Source organism: Bidens hawaiensis, unplaced genomic scaffold, assembly GCF_021521415.1.
Source record: "Bidens hawaiensis isolate Kalapana, Puna unplaced genomic scaffold, B.hawaiensis_p1.1 tig00017249_1, whole genome shotgun sequence".
In the NCBI taxonomy this organism is placed as follows: Eukaryota; Viridiplantae; Streptophyta; class Magnoliopsida; order Asterales; family Asteraceae; genus Bidens; species Bidens hawaiensis.
Window position 1 is genome coordinate 396,806 of NW_027492613.1, and position 20,815 is coordinate 417,620.

The window sequence follows — 20,815 nt, forward strand, 5'->3', positions numbered from 1 at the left end:
GGGGTGGTATACTCTGATAACCCGGATTAAGGGTTTGAAGATTAGCGCAACCGAGCGCAGTCTTCGCTCATGGAAACGGGAGTTCTTCTTCATCTCCGCTCGCACCATCCCCCTTGCCATGAAGTTCAAGAATGGGCAAGCACTTCCCAGCCTTCACGCCTCCAACTACCAGGAGGCGGAATGGTTCTCGAAGATATCCCGAGTCCAATCTCCGGTTTACCGGTTTGCGGAGTCCGGGATGGTGATGCTCGGGATGAGCCGGGTGTGGAAGGATGCGGATGCGCGAAAGATCCCGATCGTCCTCGAATACGGTTTGAACTCTGTTCCTTACGGTATGCTCTGTTTCTTTTTGTTGATTTAGAATCTCTTCTAACTTCTTTCCTGTTTATTTCAGAGGGGAACGACTTGCAGTCGCTCCTGTATCCGCGGGAGGCTGACAGTCTCGCTCGGATGGGTACTCGTGCTCTATATGAGAACGAGTTGTCCATCCTAGAACAAACAGCGGATCGGTTCGTGGAGGTCTATCCGTCAAGCCACGAGATCCTGAGCGCCAGGCGGCCAGGTAAGGCGTTATTCAACCCTCGACCCCTCAATGTTGAAACCTCTGCCGGAATTCCTCTAATCTTATGTTCTGATGAGGAATCCGCAGATGGTCCTCCGTTGGTGCGGAAGAAGAAGGCTGCCGGCGGGAAGGGGAAGGAGAAGGTGGCCTCCACTGCCGATCCGGTGCCTCGGTCTGATTCAGAGGCCGAGAGCGAAGAGGTGGCGGGGAACCCCGGTGGTGATAAAACCACTGCTCCGGAGGCTGCGACGACTGTCACCTCCGGAGAGCCCAGGATGACAATGGTGAGTGGCGTGAAGAGGCCGGCTCCATCGGGTTCATCCCCGCCTGTCCGCACTTTTAGGCTCAAGAAAACCCGTATGTACAAATTTTATTTTTAACTTCATAGCTTTCCATCATTAATACTTCTTTGTGCAGGCGTGGATGTTGACGCATTCCAAGGTGGAGCGCAGAGGAGTACCCCTCCGCCCATGACGGTAGGCTTGGTCAGCCTACCTGAGGCGACGACCCAGGCGGCTGCGCCTGCGCCTGCTTCCGCTGGTTCAGTTGCTCACTCCGTTGAGCCGACTGTTCCAGCTGTGATGACATCACCGCCGGCTGTCAGTGCCATTTTTACCGCATCTTTCACTGAGCCGGCGGTTACTTTTGATGCGGATTCCGCAGCGGCGACCGCGGCGGCTTTTACCATGCCTCCGTCATCGGCAACGACGGCCGATCCTTCAGGTATGCATGGGGCTTATCGCCAACCTCGGCCTCCTTCCCATCTGCCTGACCTCTTGGATGGATTTCCCTTGGGTTCAGGTGATGGGTTCGGCGGCTATCGGCCTGTTGTTGACCCTACAGGTGCGTAGGGTTCTTTTGGCCCTTTTCATATTTTTATCATCTTTTCCTAACTGCTTTATGTTTTTTGCAGTGTCGGATTCCAATGAAGTGTATGTTCCACGATGGAACATCCGCCGAGGAACAACCCTTCGCACACCTGTGGAGTGCGTGGAGTGGGCTCGTCACGCAGCTCCCAGTGGTGCGTTGGGGGAAGCCATGGCTATCTACCAGGAGGGTAGGCTAACCAATGAGCTTCGGGTTCTCCTGGCCCGGATGCAGCCACGCGTCGAGCTGCTTTGTCGTGAAAACGACAAGTTAAAACAGCTCGCCTTCAAGAAGTAGCTCGGGCGCGGGCTGTCCGGGAGGAGAACGTAGAGCTTACCGCAGTGGCTGCGGAAAAGAAGAAGGCCTTCAAGGCCCTCGAGGTTGAAGTTCAGGCCCGGCTCGAGGCCCGTTCCAAGGCTGCCCAAGCTGTTAACGAACAGCTTCGGCTGGCTAAGGAAACTGCAAGGAACGCAACCGAGAGGGCCACCAAGGCTGAAGCTGTTGCTGAGCCTCTACGCGTAGAGAATGAGGAGCTTAAAGCCAAATTAGAGGCTCTCCAGCAGGCTCATGATGCCTTGGCGATGGAAGACGCCAAAAAGCTCCAAGAGATCTTGGACCAGAGGGGGGTGCTTGACCACACTGAGCGGAAGCTAAAGGGCGTCGAAGAGGCTGCGGCTAAAGAAGTGTTGCTTGCCAACCTCAACAAGAGTGAAGCCGAACGCGCCCGTAACGAAGCTCAAGCTGCCCTCCAGGAGGCTCTGGTTGCCAAGGAATGGCTTCTTCGAGAAGCGTTGTCTCAGGTATGTTTAGCTTTATAATGTCTTCACGCTTTTCTTTGTAAATAGAAAAGGTTTTGATACTTGTATTTTTTCTTGTAGGTTGTGCATCGAGTCTTCACGGAGACGTCTTATGACGATGCTATGAGCGCAGCCCTCAACGCTTCTCAGGAGGATGGGGAAAAGGCCGGCTTCCTGCTTGGTCTAGGGTTCGTTGAGAAAGGCATCCCGCCTTCCAACTTCCCTTTATTTGATGTGGATACTGAAGCTGTATACGACCAAGCAGTGAATCAGTATGCCGTCTTCCCGCATCCGGTGGTGGAGAAGGTGAACGAAGTTGCTGCTGCTGATGATGGGCTAGCTATCCTTAAAGCTTTCCTTGAACCGTCACGCTCTACTGATGGTGCTGGTCCAAGTGGAAGTGGCCCTGAAGCTTGATCCTGAAGATCCCTTCCCACTGCTAGGATAGGTTTAGCTTGTATAGATTTATATTCTTGTAGGCGGGTAGTTACCCGGCCATTCTTGTAATGAATATTATGAAATATAAATCTTTGTGCGGGTAAGACCGCTATTTTTACTGGATTCCTTGCTTTATAAACGTTATATGACTTGCATACTTTAGTTTAAATTAGCAATTTTTCAAGTGTTTAGAATAAGTTAACCTTTGAACGTGGTAGATAATAGGTTGAAGTTTTGCTTCCTCTTTCGTGATTGTGCGGGTAGGACCGTCACTTGCACTTAGTAGGATGGCTAAACTTTACCTACATCTAACCTGCGTGTAGGTTTTCCTCATCCTTTTGTTAGAAATTTTCTAAAGTATTTTGAATAAGTTAACTGTTCGACGCGTGGTTGTCAATAGATTCGGTTTCCTCTCATGATTTGTGCGGTTAGGACCGGCACTTTCATTTAGTTGGGATGACCAAAGTTTACCTATGACTGACCTGCGTGAAGGTTTGCCGTTTTTTGGGTTTATGCGGGTTTTGCCGCCTTCCCCACGCAACGACTTTCCACGTAATTATGCGGTGAAAACCGGCATATCAGTGTTGAATAAATTAACCGTTCGACGCGCGGTTGTTAATAGGTTAGTGTTCAGTTTCCTCTATCATGATTCATGCGGATAGACCGGCACTTTCATTTAGTGGGATGGCTGAACTTTACCTTTAACTGACCTGCGTGAAGGTTTGCCGTTTTTTGGGTTTATGCGGGTTTTGCCGCCTTCCCCACGCAACGACTTTCCACGTAATTATGCGGTGAAAACCGGCATATCAGTGTTGAATAAATTAACCGTTCGACGCGCGGTTGTTAATAGGTTAGTGTTCAGTTTCCTCTATCATGATTCATGCGGATAGACCGGCACTTTCATTTAGTGGGATGGCTGAACTTTACCTTTAACTGACCTGCGTGAAGGTTTGCCATTTTTTGGGTTTATGCGGGTTTTGCCACCTTCCCCACGCAACGACTTTTCACGTAATTATGTGGTGAAAACCGGCATATCCGTGTTGAAAGTTCATAAAAGTATAAATGTAAAATCATCAGCGTCGATGTTCTAAGGAGAATCATTTCCATTAGAAGTGGCTCTTGGCCTTTTCTTTACAAATTTGGAATTGATCTACATGCAAACTGTGTAATTGAGCTCCCTTCCATGTTGTTGGGATGGGAGTGCCATCGAGCCGATACGCACCTGGTTCGGGATCTCGTTGTTTGCGCAGTATGTAGTCTCCATTGAAGCTGCAATTTTATTCGTGTTTTCCCCAACTGGGGTTCTACACGCATCAGCCTACTCATTGCGCCACGAGGTGCGCGAGCGTCCCATCTCTGACAAATGCTTAGACCATGTCCTTTACGTCTAAGCATTCCTCGGTGGTGTGGCCTCTTGTCCTGTGGAAGTCACAGTATTTGCTCTGATCAGCGTTGTGACGATGTCGGATTATTGGAACCTTTGGCCATGGGAGCCTCTCAGTGGCGAATATCTCGGTGACGCTTTTGGTGAGTGGCGTCCATCTGGAGTTCCGGTTTGATTGTACGTTATCCCTTCCGCCTAACCGATGTTGCAAGCCGGATGAGGTGTCAAAGTTTACCCTTGACTGCCAAATGCCTAGCTTCCGCTTTTTGTTTAATCGGGCGGTAAGGACGTTGTCTTCTCTTGTTTTCTGGGTGTAGAGGTTTGTGTTCTGGGGGAGATCTCTACCCAGTTGCTTCTCCGTTTCCGCAAAGCGTTTTGCTGCTGTCATGATGGCATCCCATGTGGATGGCATGCCATCTTTACCCGTTAAGGTACGGATGAGCTCTGGGTCGTTCGCGCCCTGGATGAAAGCAGCGCGAACAAGATCTTCGCTGATATTACCCAGACTTAGCTTCTTTGAGTTGAAGCGAGTGATGAAGTCTGGCAAAGATTCATCTTTTTCTCGAATACAATTGAGGATTGTCCATTGCTCCTCGGTATACTTTCTTTGCTGGCTGAAGTGTTGGCTAAACTTCTGCTGGAAGTCTGCCTAATCATAGATGTGGTGGACCGGTAGACGATCAAACCACGCTCTAGCTGCCCCAACAAGCGTCATTTGGAACATGTAACACCACGTAGGTTCCGTCCAACTACTGACGGTTGCCCCCGCTATGAACCTGTTCAAATGATCGTCTGGATCAGATATACCATCGTAAGTGCCGATGTTGGACATCTGTTTGGCACTTTTCGGGACGATTGCTTCCGCAATGTCCTTTGCAAATTTGGACGTTCCCGCCTTTGCAGCATTTGGTGTAAATGCTTTCGAGAAGTCACGTGGATTTCCACCTGTGTTTTTTGGTTTGAAGGCTTCTCCAAAACGCCATCTCGGTTGGGAGTCCGCTTCCTTACGCTTCCCTTTTGCCCTATGGCGAGGGTTCGCGTCGGTGTCGGATTCCTCCGAGTATTCGCACTCACTACTCATGTTGAGTTGAGTGCTTCCAAATTCGTCAGCCTGTTGGACGGAACGCAAGCGTTCGTCCAACTCAGCTTGGAATTCCTTCTGACGTACCTCCGCCCATGCCTTAACTTCATCGAGTGTTTGGCGGGGGAGCCTCGTTCGTTGTCTCTCTAACTGGGTATCGGTGAATCCCAGTGAGCGATTATTTACTGCACTTGCCCCAGCTTGGGTAACCGGGGTAGTGTTTGTAAAAACTGTGTAGTCGGTATTCCCCCCAGTAGCTGGGGTTGTGGTTACCGGAATTTCTTTAACCATCTTTCCAGAAGTTTGAAAAAACTGAAAAGAAATGAAGTTCTAGCTTTTATGCACGGATGGCGCCAATGAAGAAACACTAACCGGACCCCGGGCAGATTACGGGTAACCTGGGGGTTAAATAGATGTTTCCCACGAGGGGTTAGACCCGGCAAAGATGGTTCTTCTGATAACCTGCAAAACAGACACCGTGAGCTCGTCACTGAGAAGGGGGGGTTCCTCCTTGTCACCACCCTCCGGCGTGAGAATCAGACTAGATTGCTCTTAAATATAAATGTATATTAAGAGATTGCTAGAGCAGATATCAGGTATAATATGTAATACAAGATAAGATAAGATGAGATGATCATACCATTTGGGGTATTTATAGCCGAAGGTAGGTTTCCAAGGAGGTGTAGCCGGCTGAATAGTATTCCTGTTCAACCAACTGTGGCCTACGCACGTGCCATGCTGGTAGTTGGTGGGTAGGCAGCGGCTGATAGTGACCAGGCCTGCTGTGTACTATTCCTTTTCCACCAACTACAGGCTATGTACGTGGTATTTCAGGAGTTGGTGAGTAGGTAGCGGCTAATAGTGACATACAGTACAAGAGCATGCTGCTCGCCATACTGTTGTCAATGAGCTGTCGTATCTTTGGTCAGATCTTTTGCCCATACCTCGTCAGGTACAGTACAAAAGATCCTCAGTATCGTACGGACTGGCTCATTTGGGCGGGAGTATTCCCCCTCCCGCCTTTGTGCGGGACTGTTCCCGGCTTGCTCATTCCTTCTTCAGGTGACTGCTGAATTATTATGAGAGTTAAGCCTTGTGCGTGTAGCCAGGCTGCGCGGGTAGCCTTCCCTGATGGCCGGTATCCGTAACTGCGGGAACAGGCGGAGTACCTGGAAACCATTGGGAGGCGTTTCCTGCGGGGACAGCTTGCGTACCGCACGTGAGGACGTCACGTCTCTGAGCGTGGTGGGTCCTGCTGATCCAGTTGGTTTCTGCGCAGACGTTCCTTTAGTTAAGTCTTGCGGGTTCAACCGCGCAGACGTCCGTTAAGGAGTCTTGCGGGTTGAACTGCGCAGACGTCCCTTTTCAAGGTGAGTCTGCGGGTCCAACTGGGCTCTGCTGGGACATACCTCTTCAACTACCATCATATATTTTTCATATTATAACTGTCTAACCTATTTAATTGATTTCTTATAACTTTTCAAATATATTCATCCTTTTTCATCCATGTTTAGATATAAATTTTAATCAATTCAATAGGAAAAATATTTTTTATAAATTCTGAAAATAACATTGCGACGTGTTTATTTGGATGTACGTTTCAACATAGATTTTCGCCACCAAATTATATCTGTCCACACCCGAATAAACTATATTTTTGTATATAAGAATATAATTATGCACTTCGTCTAACCGATGACGATTAATATATTTATAAAAATATTAAATGAAGTTTGATGCTTCTACATGAAGATAAATAATATATATTACTTTGTATTTGGGGTGTTCATCGAATCGAATAACGAATTTTGAAGTTAAATCGAATCGAATAATTCGAATAATTGTTTTTTTTTGCCAGTATTCATATTCGATTCGTATTCAATTAAAAGTTGAACTATTCGATTCGTATTCGTATTCGTATTATATGCCCAATTCGAAATTCGATTTGAATTCATATTTGAAACTCGAATTCGAATCAAATTCGAATAAGTTCGATTTAATTCAAATAAATACGATCTAATTCAAGTTTATCTATGCCAAAAATTTGAAAACCATAATCATAATTGCATAACAAACATATAACTTTAAAGTAACTACAATACCACATTATAATAAATTCAAAACTAAAATACAAATAGTCTAAAATTTAAAATATTCAAAATGAGAAGTAAGCAACACTCATATTAGTATGGGCTAAGAAACAATAATATAGCTTATTGGGTTTAATTAATCTGTAATGGACATTTATTATTTATGGATTTGACACAAATAAAAAATAATAATTATACATATACATAAATATATGTATATATAATTTGAATTCGAATTTCGAATCGAATCGAATAATACATCATAAACTCGTATTCGATTAATATACTCGAATACGAATCGAATCGAATTTTTTAAAACCGAATTCGAATCTTAATAATCGAATTCGAATCGAATCGAATCGAATTTCGAATGCGAATCGAAATCTGAACAGTTTACGTCAATATGTATAACTTATAAGAAGTTAAAAACTATAATAATAATATTCGATGTGTATTAACGATCACGTCCAGGTTTCAGAATCTGTCCAAACATGTCATTGCTAATTTACAAGCACCCATTACTTAATTTCTAAAGTTATTTTCACCATTATTATTGGAGTAAATTGTGGTTTCCATATCTATGGTTTGTTCAAATATGCGGAAATCCAATAGTTTCAAATATGCGATTTTCGTTCATGTGATTTCATTTCACTTACAATTAAACTCGACCCCACTAACCCTGTTAAGCCTGGTTGTTAAACCTATCAGCGTGCCCCTCATGTAAGAGACAATTTTGTCCTTTTTCTCACCAAATAACCTCAACCCTAATTCGCAAACCTCCTCACGTGAGGGGCTGAGGTGTATTTGCCCCTCACGTGAGATGCACGATGATGAGTTTAACGATCATACTTAACGGGGTTAATGGAGTCGGGTTTAATTGCAAGTGAAATGAAACCACAGGGATGAAAATCACAGATTTGGATTTATTGAACTAAAACCGTAAATTGGGACAAACCGCATGGACGAAACCGCATTTCACTCTTATTATTATTTTATTAACTTTGTATAATATAATAATAATCTGACATAGTCTTAATGAGCCATGTTTCATCGTATCTATCGGACCGGTGCATGTGAATATTATCGAACGTTCCTGGCCGGTTCCAACCTATTTGCTGGGCGGCAAACAAGAACCACACAATTATTATGCATCGTCCTTTGTTGTTCACATTTAGATTTGATATTTCAAGGTCAATTTGACAACTGTTTATTTTTTATAAATTTGATTTTTCTAGAATATTATGTGGCAAATTATTGTTAACATAATAGAATTTCCAAGAAAGTCATAATTTATTTAGATTCAAAAGCTTTTGAATTATTCTGAACACGTAACGGGTGATATAAAACCGGTTTGGGTTGAAATTGGTTTGATTTTGTCAACAAAAGTCAAAAACGGTTTATGATCGGCTTTGTTACGGGTTGAAATTGGTTTATTGACCAGATTACGATCGGTTTCAGTTAGGGTTTTGATCGGTTTCGGTTAGGGTTTTAACCGATATTTGATGGGTTTCAGTAAACGGGTATGAGATTTATTCTATGATTAGTTTGGTTCTTAGGGAGGGGGTGCTGAAGTTAGGAAGGAGGACCACCTAAACGACCTAAATTTAACAATAAGTATTATATAATTTTCAAGTGTTAATTTTCTGACAAATACATTATTCTTTTAGCTTTTTTAATGGAATTAAATTATAGGAATTAATTGATTTAATTTAATGTCTTTACATTTACAAAAATAAATAATTCAAAAGACCACTTTACAATGGTCCTACATGGTACATATATATTTGATACCGTTAGGATTTAGGAAAGAGTTATAGAAAATAATAATGCTTTTAAAAAGCAACGACCTTTTTATTTAAATATACATATAATATTTTTTTATTTTATATTTTATTATTTATTTCTTTCCAATTTGGAGCAGTCTTTATTTGTAATTTGCCCAAAATCAAGATGCTTCTCGTCAATATGATACGATAAAGTAGCCGATGCATATTAATTATTTTTATATTATTTTAATAATCCATCACATTTGCCCATAATCTTGATGCTTCCCATCAATACGTGACATAGAAAGTAACCAATTAACATTTTTTAATGTTATTTATAACATTATTTTACCTATGTATTATCGTTTTTGACGTCGTCTTTTATACAGTCAATATGACTAAGAAAAGGTAAACAACTTGAAGTTTCACAATATACAATATGTTTGTATAATTAAATTAAATAATATATGTTAGTTTTCCATTATAATATATAGATAGTGTATATCCAAATGAAATGTAAGTTCGGTAATCAAACAACGTTACATGAAAGTTTGACAAAAGGCATCCAAACAATTCCTAAACAACCGTTTAAATTTGACAACTCAGATGAATATAAGATTGAAAACAACGCATAATAACCGTTTCTAACTAGCAAATACTTGTATCATCTAGACACAGAGACGAACCACCGCCGTAGTAACCCAAAGATGACCGGTAAAAGTATACATCAATAATGTCAATCATTTGTTTATAACTACGCTTTAATAACTTACAAGTACATATTCATTTCACATCTACTATGTATGGTTGAAAAAAGCATCACCAGACGCCGATTAATCCCGACAATCGTTAATCCCTACCCCGTTGTCCAACTGGCGATAACGATTACTACAACACTACTACTACTATGATTTAACAGTTTTTTTAATAACAATTATTTCTATCTAAAATCATCCAGATCCCGAACCTGTAAGGTTTTAAACCCATCACCTCATTTTTCATGGCCGGTACCGAGATAGCAAAAAAATTTTTGGGTCGAAAGCATAAATTTTTTTGAGCCTTAAGTAAAAGAAGTATTTGTTAGGCTGAAACAATTTAATTTTGATATATACTCACTTGGTTGTAATATAGGTTGTGTAAAAAACTTTTGTATAAAAATAGAATTAAACAATATCAAATAAGACTAGAACCCATAACATTTGGTTGGAAGTAATACCTCTTTACCACTAGATCAAGCTAGTGGTTTTGTAATTGAGTTTAAACACTAAATATACATATTGTTTTAATAAAAATACATATAATTAAAAAAAAAGAAAATCCAGACCTATCAGAGTGTCAGACCTGTGACCGGCGACCACCTAGTACTCATTAGGGCCGGCCCTATCACTTTTTGAATGACAAACATTATACCATTTGGTCATAAATAACTATGATTTACATATATAGACGCATAAATATTTTCCAAATTCATTACAATATCACTGAATTTTTAAAAAATATGTATTTTATTTTATGATTTTTATGAAAATAATTATTAATTAATTTATTTATTTAACCTACAATAACCTGTCAAAACCGGCTGCTAGTGTGCCGAGTTGGAAGCTTTTTATTATTTTGAAATTTCTTTCTTTAGAGGAAAATAACACGACATTGCTCTTGTGTTGACTCCCACTATTTGAACCATTCACACACCTCCCATTACATAAATCCCATATTCCACACAACCATTTTACAACACATCAAACTCTTGCATATTTGCCATTACACCAAAATCACAAAACCAACAATATGAAGAACAACAATCACAATAACCAAAACCCGTCAATCGCCTCGCTCGTTAAACTCTTCAACGCGTCGTTACACTTATCTAACCTCGTATCGCTTATGCTCTTTTTCTTTTTCGGATTATGTTTCGGTATTATTCTAACTTTCCACTTAAAAAATGTCTCATTCAATCTCCAATTCACCCAATTCTCTCATTCCAACACATCCACCACCATCAAAGTACCCGATTTGGTAACGGTACCAGAATTACAAGCAATGCCACCACCACCTCCGCCACCCGAGAAAGTGGGATTGAACCGGTACTTGACACCTCCGGAGCCGATGCATGATATGAGTGATGTGGAGTTGATTTGGAGGGCGTCGATGGTGCCGAAAGTGAGGGATTATCCGTTTGAGAGAACGCCGAAGGTGGCGTTCATGTTTCTGACCAGAGGTCCTGTGGTTTTGGCGCCGTTGTGGGAGAAATTTTTTAAAGGGAATGAGGGTCTTTACAGCATTTATGTTCATAGCTCTGATTCGTCGGCGAATGTGACCGAGCCGGAAGATTCGGCGTTTTACGGACGAAGAATTCCTAGCAAGGTAAATTAATCTCATTTTTAGAACGATAACTATATTATAAAAATTATCTAGCAAGAAATTTTATAGGACGATACATTAATACAAACCAACTCGATTAATATGTTGCTTTGATGTTGTATTATGTGCAAATAAATTTTAGACAAACTAGGAATCTTGCTTTGGGTTGTACCACATGCATAAAAAGGTGTACAAATTCGAAAGTTTGAATAATTTTGGTAATGGGTACAAGTTAAGAATAATAATTAGGACATTGATCTCAACATAATCTTTTTTCTAGAATGCGATAATAAAACATGATTTTCTCCTTAAAATAACAAACTTATACATATTAAACTAGGAATCTTGCTTTGGGTTGTACATATACAACATCAAAGCAACATATTAATTGAGTTGATTTGTATTAATGCAATAATAAAGCCTGTTCTGTCGGCTGTATATTTGTAAATGAATTACTTTTAATATGTAAAAAAATAATTTTCTTAAATACAATGCATAAATTGTATGCCCTTATAAACTTATTATTAATTAAAATTAAATTATTCCGATGCGTTGATTAGAAGGTAGATAATTACAAAGATTAAGAAAATCTGTTTTAATTATTGCAGCTTACTTCGATTTTGTCCCAAATCATTTTAGTGTTTTTTCTTACATTTTAAGCAATAGTTTTAATGTGTTTGGAATATATATAGTTAGTTATTATTAAAAAAAATCATAAATAAATAAATAAAAGTCTCGATATAATAATAATTTTTTTGAAAGACTGCGCGTGTGTGTGTAACAACAAAACCACAACTAGCAAGAAACTAGACGGGACAAAACTGAGAAAACGTTACACATACGTCAGATGGTTTAATAGCCACTTTATAATAATAATTAAAAAAACAGAAATCTTAAACCTGTAACAATATCATGACAACTGTAAGAATTTCATGTTTAAATAACCCTAAATAGCAAAGAATTAATATTATTTTTATTCTGAAATAAATTTTTAACTTTTATTTTAAAATTTTTTTGAAGAAAAAAACAAAAGGTAAAACGTGTATGATGAATCCAAGCTGGATCAACTTGTTGCAAGTGCTGGCTTTCTTTTGAGCTTGCTGGAATACATTGTGTCACAAATTATTATTTTATAAATATTTCTTAAGTTAAATAATAATATATTGGGGACAAAGATTCGTGTGGTTTAAAGTATATTAAATTTTAAATATTAAGAAAATTTCCACAATAAATGATATAATACGCGTATTTTGACTTCTATTGAATTTGATTTGTAGGATGTTGAATGGGGAAAAGTCAACATGATTGAAGCCGAACGTCGGTTACTCGCAAACGCGCTTCTAGATTTCTCGAACCAACGATTTGTTCTTCTTTCAGAAGCATGTATTCCTCTGTTCAATTTCTCCACTGTTTATACGTACCTAACAAACTCAAAACATAACTTTGTGGAGTCATATGATCTAGCGGGGCCAGTTGGCCGTGGTCGCTATAGCCCCAAAATGGCCCCTATTGTTGACATCGAGGAATGGAGAAAAGGGTCACAATGGTTTGAGATGGACCGCGACCTAGCCATTGAGGTGATTGCTGACAAAATGTATTTTTCAGTCTTCCATGACTTTTGTGACGGTCAGTGTTACGCGGACGAGCATTACTTGCCAACTTTTGTCACCAAGATATTTCCGGAAACGAATGCCAACAGGACTTTGACTTTTGTGGACTGGGCGAAAGGTGGGCCCCACCCAACTCGGTACACGAGAAACGATGTGACCGAAGAGTTTCTGGAGAAATTAAGAAATGATCGGAGTTGTGAATATGACGGAATGAAAAATCATATATGTCACTTGTTTGCGAGGAAGTTCACATCTCATGCGTTGGATAGACTATTAAGAATTGCACCTAAGCTTATGCAATTCAACCTATAGCATTCTTATTTTTTTTTTCTTTTCATTTTGAAAATATTTATTTTCTTTTAATTTCTTCAAATTATTTCATTCTTATATACATATTGAAAAATAGACTTGGATATAGGAAATGTTATTTTTAAAATTTTGGGATATATTTTGATAATCGATGAGTTCGGACTAGTTGTTATGATAATAAACTTATTTTGTGTAACTGTTTGAGAAAAGCTTTTGAATGTCCTTTCCAATGTATTATATTGGTAAGAAGCATGAGTTTTTTATTGGGTTGGACCAGTTGACGGTGACTTTTTATTATTGGATTATCTTGTATAGCGTATCTAAACAATTTTGACTGTTATAAAAAAAATTAGAAAAAAAGAGAAAGGCTTTTGAATGCTGATGTACTAAACTTTTGTTTCCCATTGTTTAGTGCATGTAAAGCAAGGGTTCGCATGTCACAAAGATGTATGGTGTCTAAAGTGTGAGTTGAAAGGGTAAAGCTTAAACTATGGTTTTTAAAATACGAGTTGAAAGGGTAAAAATAGAACGATACAATTCATGGTTTTAAAGACCTGACCAAGTAGTGGGATTGGAACCGAACCGAACCCGATGAGGGTTCGATTGTTTGATTGGATTGGCTCATAGCCTCCAGTTTTATAGAGCCTCAATCTAAAATAGAGGTTTGTATTATCGGTTTTTGAAAGTGGATTTTTTCTTTTAGAATTAACAACTTAGTGACGGGCCACAAGTTAAGAATGAATGCTACATATCCATTATCACTACATATCATCCATAGAGGTGCACAAATCGGGTTTTTCAAATACCCGGTTCCGGATATGGAATCGGGTTCGGGTATAACCGGGTATTGGAAAATTGAGTATTGGTAATACCCGGGTCGGGTTCGGGTCCGGGTACGGGTATTGTCTCTAAAAAACATATTCTATACATCGGGTTCGGGTCAGGTATGGAACCGTGTATTTGAATACCCTATTTTTGGGTATTGAAAACCCCATATTTTTGGGTTTTTTCGAGCTTTTTCCAGGTATTTTTTGAGTATATATTGAATTTTTTTTAGGGGTTATACTTTTTAGGGGTATTTTTTTGGGTATTTTTCAGATATTTTTCGGGTAATTTCGAGTATAGATCGGGTATTTGAAAAACCTGCTTTCGGGTATGAACTCGGTTCTGGTTTTCGGGTATTATCGGGTACCAATCGGGTCCGGTTCAGGTACGAATTTTGATACTGAAATGCATACCTGATCTGTACCCTACGGGTAGGGTCGGGTACGGGTTCGGGTATTAAAAACCCCGAGTATAAAAAAAACTCGGTTCCGGGTTTTTTTTTCCGAGTCCGGTTCTGTTTTCGGGTTTTTTGTGTACTTCTAATCATCCATATTCCGTAAGTCATGGATACGCTATATAGCTATACGCATAAATAAAGAAAGAAGGGTCTCAACATTTTAGTTAATTTTAGGCCTTCGAACCCAATGAGCCGTCCCTGACCAGTAAGGTTAGCCGTTGATAAATTCTTAACTATGCTTTTATACATTAGATTTTTAATAACTATATTTTGATATCTAGTTTTAAGGCTAGACACTGATATATTCTTTTTTAGGGGTAAATATTCCTACGTATCTTGTTCCTTCTCAAGACGTGTTTTGATTCTTGCATGAGAGTAACATCTAGAAAAGCTTGACGCGTATATAGCTGAACCATGCGTGATGTGTGATGTGTCTACATATAACATATTCCTTAACCATTAATACTTTTCAGTTTTCACTAGCAGTTGTGGGCCAGAACTAACAGGCCTAAAAGCCCAAAACAAGGTTTTGGAGATTGTGAAAATGTATGCCCCAACTAGGCATGTTCAAAACGGTTTGGGACTAGGAACCGGAACCGGTTCCTAACCGGTTCCTATATTCAAAACCCCCTTTTAAACCGGTTCCAGGCTCGAACCGGTTAGGGAACCGAACCGGTTCTCCCACCCTCGGACCCCTAACCTATCTAACCGGTTCCTAACCCGGTTCCTGTACCGTAACCGGTTCCAACCGGTTACAGTGTAAAATTTTTTTTTTTTTTCGTTTTTCGCTTGCGATTTGGATTCTAAACTACGATTCGTATTTGTACAACATGAAAAATAAAAAAAACAATTAACATAAAAATAAACAATTAACTGATGAAGAAAAGACAACTACTGAAGATGTTTGCCACTGAAGACAACTACTGAAGGTTGCCACTGAAAGTTGCGACTTCTTCCTCGGAATTACTTGTAGAAATGCTTTCTTGTTCGTCGTGCACTCGAACATCAAGTGGTGTTTTATCTTCGATAGTGGTTACGTGTTGAATACGATCGATTGAGTCCAAGTGATCCTTTAAGCAAATGCACATCTCCACCGACTCCGAATTTAGTCTTGTTCTTCTCACCGATATTACCCTGCCACTAAGAGAAAAAGCGGATTCCGAAGCTACCGTAGAAGCTTGGACGGTTAGTAAATCACGGGCCATGGTGGCAAGAATCGGAAACTCGGTTTCCTTTACCTTCCACCAAGCCAAAACATCAAAAGTGCCATATTCCTCTTCAGATAAACCGGTAGAGTAATCATTTGCACTATACCTTCCTAGTTCGCTTGAAGGGGTGTTACCCCTTTGTTTTTTAGCCGTTACGTTGCGAACGGTGTTCATAAGGCTAATCATGGGATCTCGTACTCTAGTAGCACTTGAACTTGATGAAGACCCCCCCGGCATAGGCATGTGTATGTTTGACCCATATTTATTTAAATAAAAGTCATACATAAATTTAAAATTCCAGTTAAAATCATTTTTTGCCTCTGTTGAAAAGTTTGTGTCAACTTCATGCATATCTAAGGCTGAAAAAATTTTGTCTATCACACATTCAACCCCCGTAACATTTAACATTGGGTTTAAAGCGGCGGCGCAAGTAAAAACCGGTGGCAATTCAAGAAAATATTTTTTTTAATTTAAACTTCATTGGTAATATGATGTTTGAAAACATTGGACTTTTATTTTCAAATTATTTAAGATTGTTAACGATTAAAAATAACTCCGAAAGAACCAAGGGACTTGTCGGATAATACGTTCCCGATAGTTTCGTAGTTGATGTTTTAAAAACTTCAAGAAAAGTCGATAAGTCATTGATAATTTCCCATTTCTCATTTGAAAAGGGGATTGCCAAATCATTCTCGGCAAGACTAGAATGAAACATTTGTAAAGTTTCTCTTTGTTTCAAAGCACTTTGAAACATTATGCAAGTGGAATTCCATCGATGAGGTACATCCCAATTAGCTCCCAAAGCTTTTCTTCCCGTATCTTTACAAAATTTTCTATATTCCATTTGTCTTTTTTTACTTTTCTTAAAAACTTCATGTATCATTAGTCTAAAATCGTTTATAACCGATGTAACCTCATCCGAAGCAAGTCCGTCTTGCACGATTAAATTAATGATATGTGCAACACACCTTGAGTGAAAAAATACACCATTGCAAATCGGCGTATATTTTAATTTTAATTTATCAACCGCCGATGTATTATTCGACGCGTTATCAAATGCCATTGAAAATATTTTATTTTCTAGTTTATAAGTTTTTATAACATAATCTAAAATTTCAAACAAATTATCTCCCGTATGTGGATACTCAAAGAGTTCGAAAGCAATGGTACGTTTCATCATTTCCCACGATGACGGGTCTACCCAATGAGCGGTGACACAAAGATAAGATTCGGGTAGACCATGTGGAGCCGACCAAACATCACTAGTTAAGTTTATTCCCGTATTTATATTTTCAAAATATGCAATTAGTACCTCTTTGGCCTTCTTCCACAATTTTAAACAATAACGTTTAAGAGTATGACGACTTACGTGAGTGTATTGTGGTTGAAGCGTATCTCGAATCATGGCGGTTAAGCGAGGGTTGTCGAAGTGGCTAAACGGCAAAGCTTCTTGAATCACAAACTTCGCCATACGATCTTGAACTCGATCAATTTAGTATGTAAATATTCCGCCTTCACTATCCATTTGCGTTTGTTGCGAATCGACGTTCTTTTTCAACGCCTTGCAATACGGTTTTTCGATGTGTTTCTTCAAATTTGAATTCGAAAGTGGGTTTAAATAAATCCCACAAAACTTGCACCGAGCCTTCAATGAATGGTCACTCAATTCAACCAAATCCCAATTGCACCAAATCTCTTGATTACGATTATGAGGTACAATACGAACGAAACTTGGTTCGGCGTTGGAACCTTGACCAACCGATGATTGTGAGGCAGCCATAACAACAAATATGAATATAGAAGAGAGGAAAACAAGATATTAGAGAACTCAAAACGTGTGTAATAGCGTTTTTTTGTATTTTTTTCGCGTTCGGGTTTGCGTTTTGAGTGTTGTGATGAACCCATGACACCAAATACCTATTTATACTAGTAGTGGGGTGCTTGGGGGAGCCAAAAAACGGCTATTTTTGACCCCCAACGGTCAAAAAAAGGCCAAAAAAACGATTTACAACGGCTATATTCGATCCAACGGCTAGAACCGGTTAGGAACCGGTTCCGGATGGTTCGGTTCCAGAACCGGTTCCGGTTCGGTTCCCGTTCCTACCCGCCCCCCACTCAGAAATGCAAGAACGGTCACGGATCATCGGGTTGAATCAGATAGGGTCCGGTTCCTACAAAAAACGGGTAGGAACCGGTTCGGGTCCGGTTCGGGTCCACCGGTTCGGTTCCAGGAACGGTTTCGTTGAACATCTCTAGCCCAACTATCAACTATGCATCTTGAAAAAAAAAAACCAAACCCCAAAAAAAAACTGGAACCGGGTTTTGTTATACCCGGGTTTTTAATACCCGGAATCTGTACCCGACCCTACCCTGTATGGTCTGGATAGTATGCATTTCAGTAACAATATCCGTACCCGATCCAGACCAATTTATACTTGGTAACACCTGAAAACCCGAACCGATCCATACTCAGAACCAGGTTTTTCCAATACCCAAAACCAGGTATTTGAAAAAACCCGACTTGTGCACCTCTATATGCTTCTACCTCAATATTTTGTTTCAGTTGAAATAATTTCGAAAGGCCCAATCTTTAAAATGTTTTAAATAGATTAATGAAATTCCAACATGTAGTAGGGCTTAATACAGGGTGTACAAACTGGTTTAAAACTCAAAAACGGTTTGGGTTGAAACCGGTTAGGTTTTGGTCAACAAAAGTCAAAACCGGTTTTATGATCGGTTTTAGTATGGGTTGAAACCGGTTTTTTTGGCCAGATTATAATTGGTTTCGGTTCGGGTTTTGACTGGTTTCGATTTGGTTTAACCGGTTTTGGTGGAGAAAATTACAAACCAGTTCCGAACCTACGGTTTTAAACCGGTTCGGTTTCGATTCGATATTCAGGTCAGTTCAGTTACCCGGTATAATTTGCCCACCTTCAGGTCTTTAGAGAATTACAAGAATCGTCTTTTTGTTAAGATTAAGTTTAGTTATTGTTACTTACAAACCTGTTTTCAAGTAAATGTGAATACTACTTGACATGGGAACTCTTGGTTCACACCACAAATAAAGCCCATAGAACCATTAATGTTAACGTGGAGAGATATAGAAGAAACAATATGCAAAACTTTAAAAGAAATAATTTATAAAATCATTATCACACAATCTTATACGTAAATTAAGGCAATTTACGTATAACTTACAACGAGTCAATATAGAAATACATGATACATGTTTACTTTCTATCATGAAACAACAAATTAATAAAACAATTTCTTTCATTGACTCACTATACCCTGATAACCTAAGGTGAATTAGAGGCTGAGTCAACAGGTTCACAACTCGGTGACACCTCGACTCCCTCTATGTCATGAATCATATTCACGACATAATCCATAGTAGGTCGTTGATCAAGTGCATTTGAGGTACACAATAAAGCAATGTTCAACAAGGCCACCATTTCTTCTTCAATATCTTTGTACCTCATTAGCTCCAAATCAAAGAGCTCCGCCGTCCATTCTTCTCTTACCACCGACCGGACCCACCTAGGTAGGTCTAGAACCCCACTATTGTCCAAAGCTGGACATTTTTCCTGTTAAAACTTCCATCAAAAGGACTCCGAAAGAATAAACATCAGATTTCTGAGTGGATTTGCGATTGTTTGTTGATAATAGTTCTGGTGCACGATAGCCAACGAACCGTGAGGCAGTAGTTGGTGGGGTGATAGCAGAGTGGCCTACGTTCGGATATGCATGCATTACCAAACTTTGTCAAGGAGGATGTTTGTGGATTTGATATTGCCGTGTGTTAGTTTTGAGGGAAGGGTTCGACGTGTGAATAAATGCCAAGCCTCTTGCTGCACCAGCAACTATCTTTAGCCGAGTTGACCAATCCAACGGTGTTCGTCCTGGTCCTCTATTTCCTGTAACATAGGAAACAAAATATCAATGTTAAGAACTTCACTTGAGTCTATGTGTTACATAATGGCTCAATTGTTGGGTTTCGTCATATTTCGTGATGTTAATAGTGTGGCGGCACATTGTATTAAAAATGTGACCCATCCAGGCTCGAACCGGAAATTTAAATTCGAGTGCTGGACAATGCCGATTATGAGAATTCACGCCTCCTGGCTGAGACCGAAAAATATGTCACTTAAGCCTTAACGTATTAAATAATGTAAACAATTATTTTAAACGATGATTAAAGTTATGGCAATACACATAACAATTAGCAAAATCATGGTATTATAATAGGCTAATAGCTAGCGGAGGATTTATGAAACTCTTCTAACATTCTTGATAGCAAATTGGTGAATCAGCTCTTCGCAGTTTATGCTCTCTAATATTCCGTATAGTTATCATCGCCAACCCGCTAAGTCTTTCTTGGGGCATCGTTGGATCGTAAATAAGATTTCAATAACTACAATTTCAAAAAAATTCATTTCTGCAAATGCTACCGTGATTGCTAGTGTATCGACAGTCGACATTGTTGTTAGCCCGCCAATTCATTTCATTTTCTTATTTATTTAACTTTTATTGATTAATTTAAGGTAATGAGTCTTTTTTTCAATTTTTAATGGGCCTGTAAGTCTTTGGACAATTTAAAAAAAATGAGTTTAAAAGGTGTTTGTGTATTATAAAAACAGTAGGATTATAAACGTTTCGAGAATTCTAATATATATAATATCAGAAATTTTTAAAATTTTTTATGCCCCTTAAAAAACGTACTCCGGCCGGACACCCACATCACCAACCCTTAGAGCCGGCCATGCTAGACATCATTTAACAAAATTAATGAAAAGTATAAAGTAAATGAGATACAACGTTGCTAATACAAAAGAGTAGGGTGGGGACAAATAAAGAAAAAAGGAATTAGATGAGGGATTTAGTACAAATAGAATGACTCGATCATAGAACAAACAATAAAAACAAGTTTGTTTGCTGTCTGGTCCATCGAATATGTTCTAAATCTAATATTCAATTTGAGAATTTATTTATATATATTAACGATAAATGAACCTACCATGTGAAAAAAAAAAGATAAGTTATGCATTAAATTTTAAAGT

At 39.4% G+C, this 20,815-nt stretch overlaps 1 protein-coding gene and 1 pseudogene across 1 annotated transcript; one reads left to right on the top strand and one right to left on the bottom strand.

Moving 5' to 3' along the window:
- Positions 1-10,557: 10,557 nt before the first annotated feature.
- LOC143553484 (glycosyltransferase BC10-like) lies at positions 10,558-13,269 on the top strand. The gene is made up of 2 exons (XM_077043479.1): positions 10,558-11,349; positions 12,624-13,269. The coding sequence occupies exons 1-2, from the start codon at positions 10,774-10,776 to the stop codon at positions 13,266-13,268; spliced, it is 1,221 nt and encodes a 406-aa protein (XP_076899594.1). The 5' UTR covers positions 10,558-10,773; the 3' UTR covers position 13,269.
- A 5,735-nt stretch (positions 13,270-19,004) lies between these two features.
- Positions 19,005-20,236, bottom strand: LOC143553495 (putative leucine-rich repeat receptor-like protein kinase At1g68400 pseudogene; annotated as a pseudogene).
- Between the last annotated feature and the right edge of the window lie 579 nt (positions 20,237-20,815).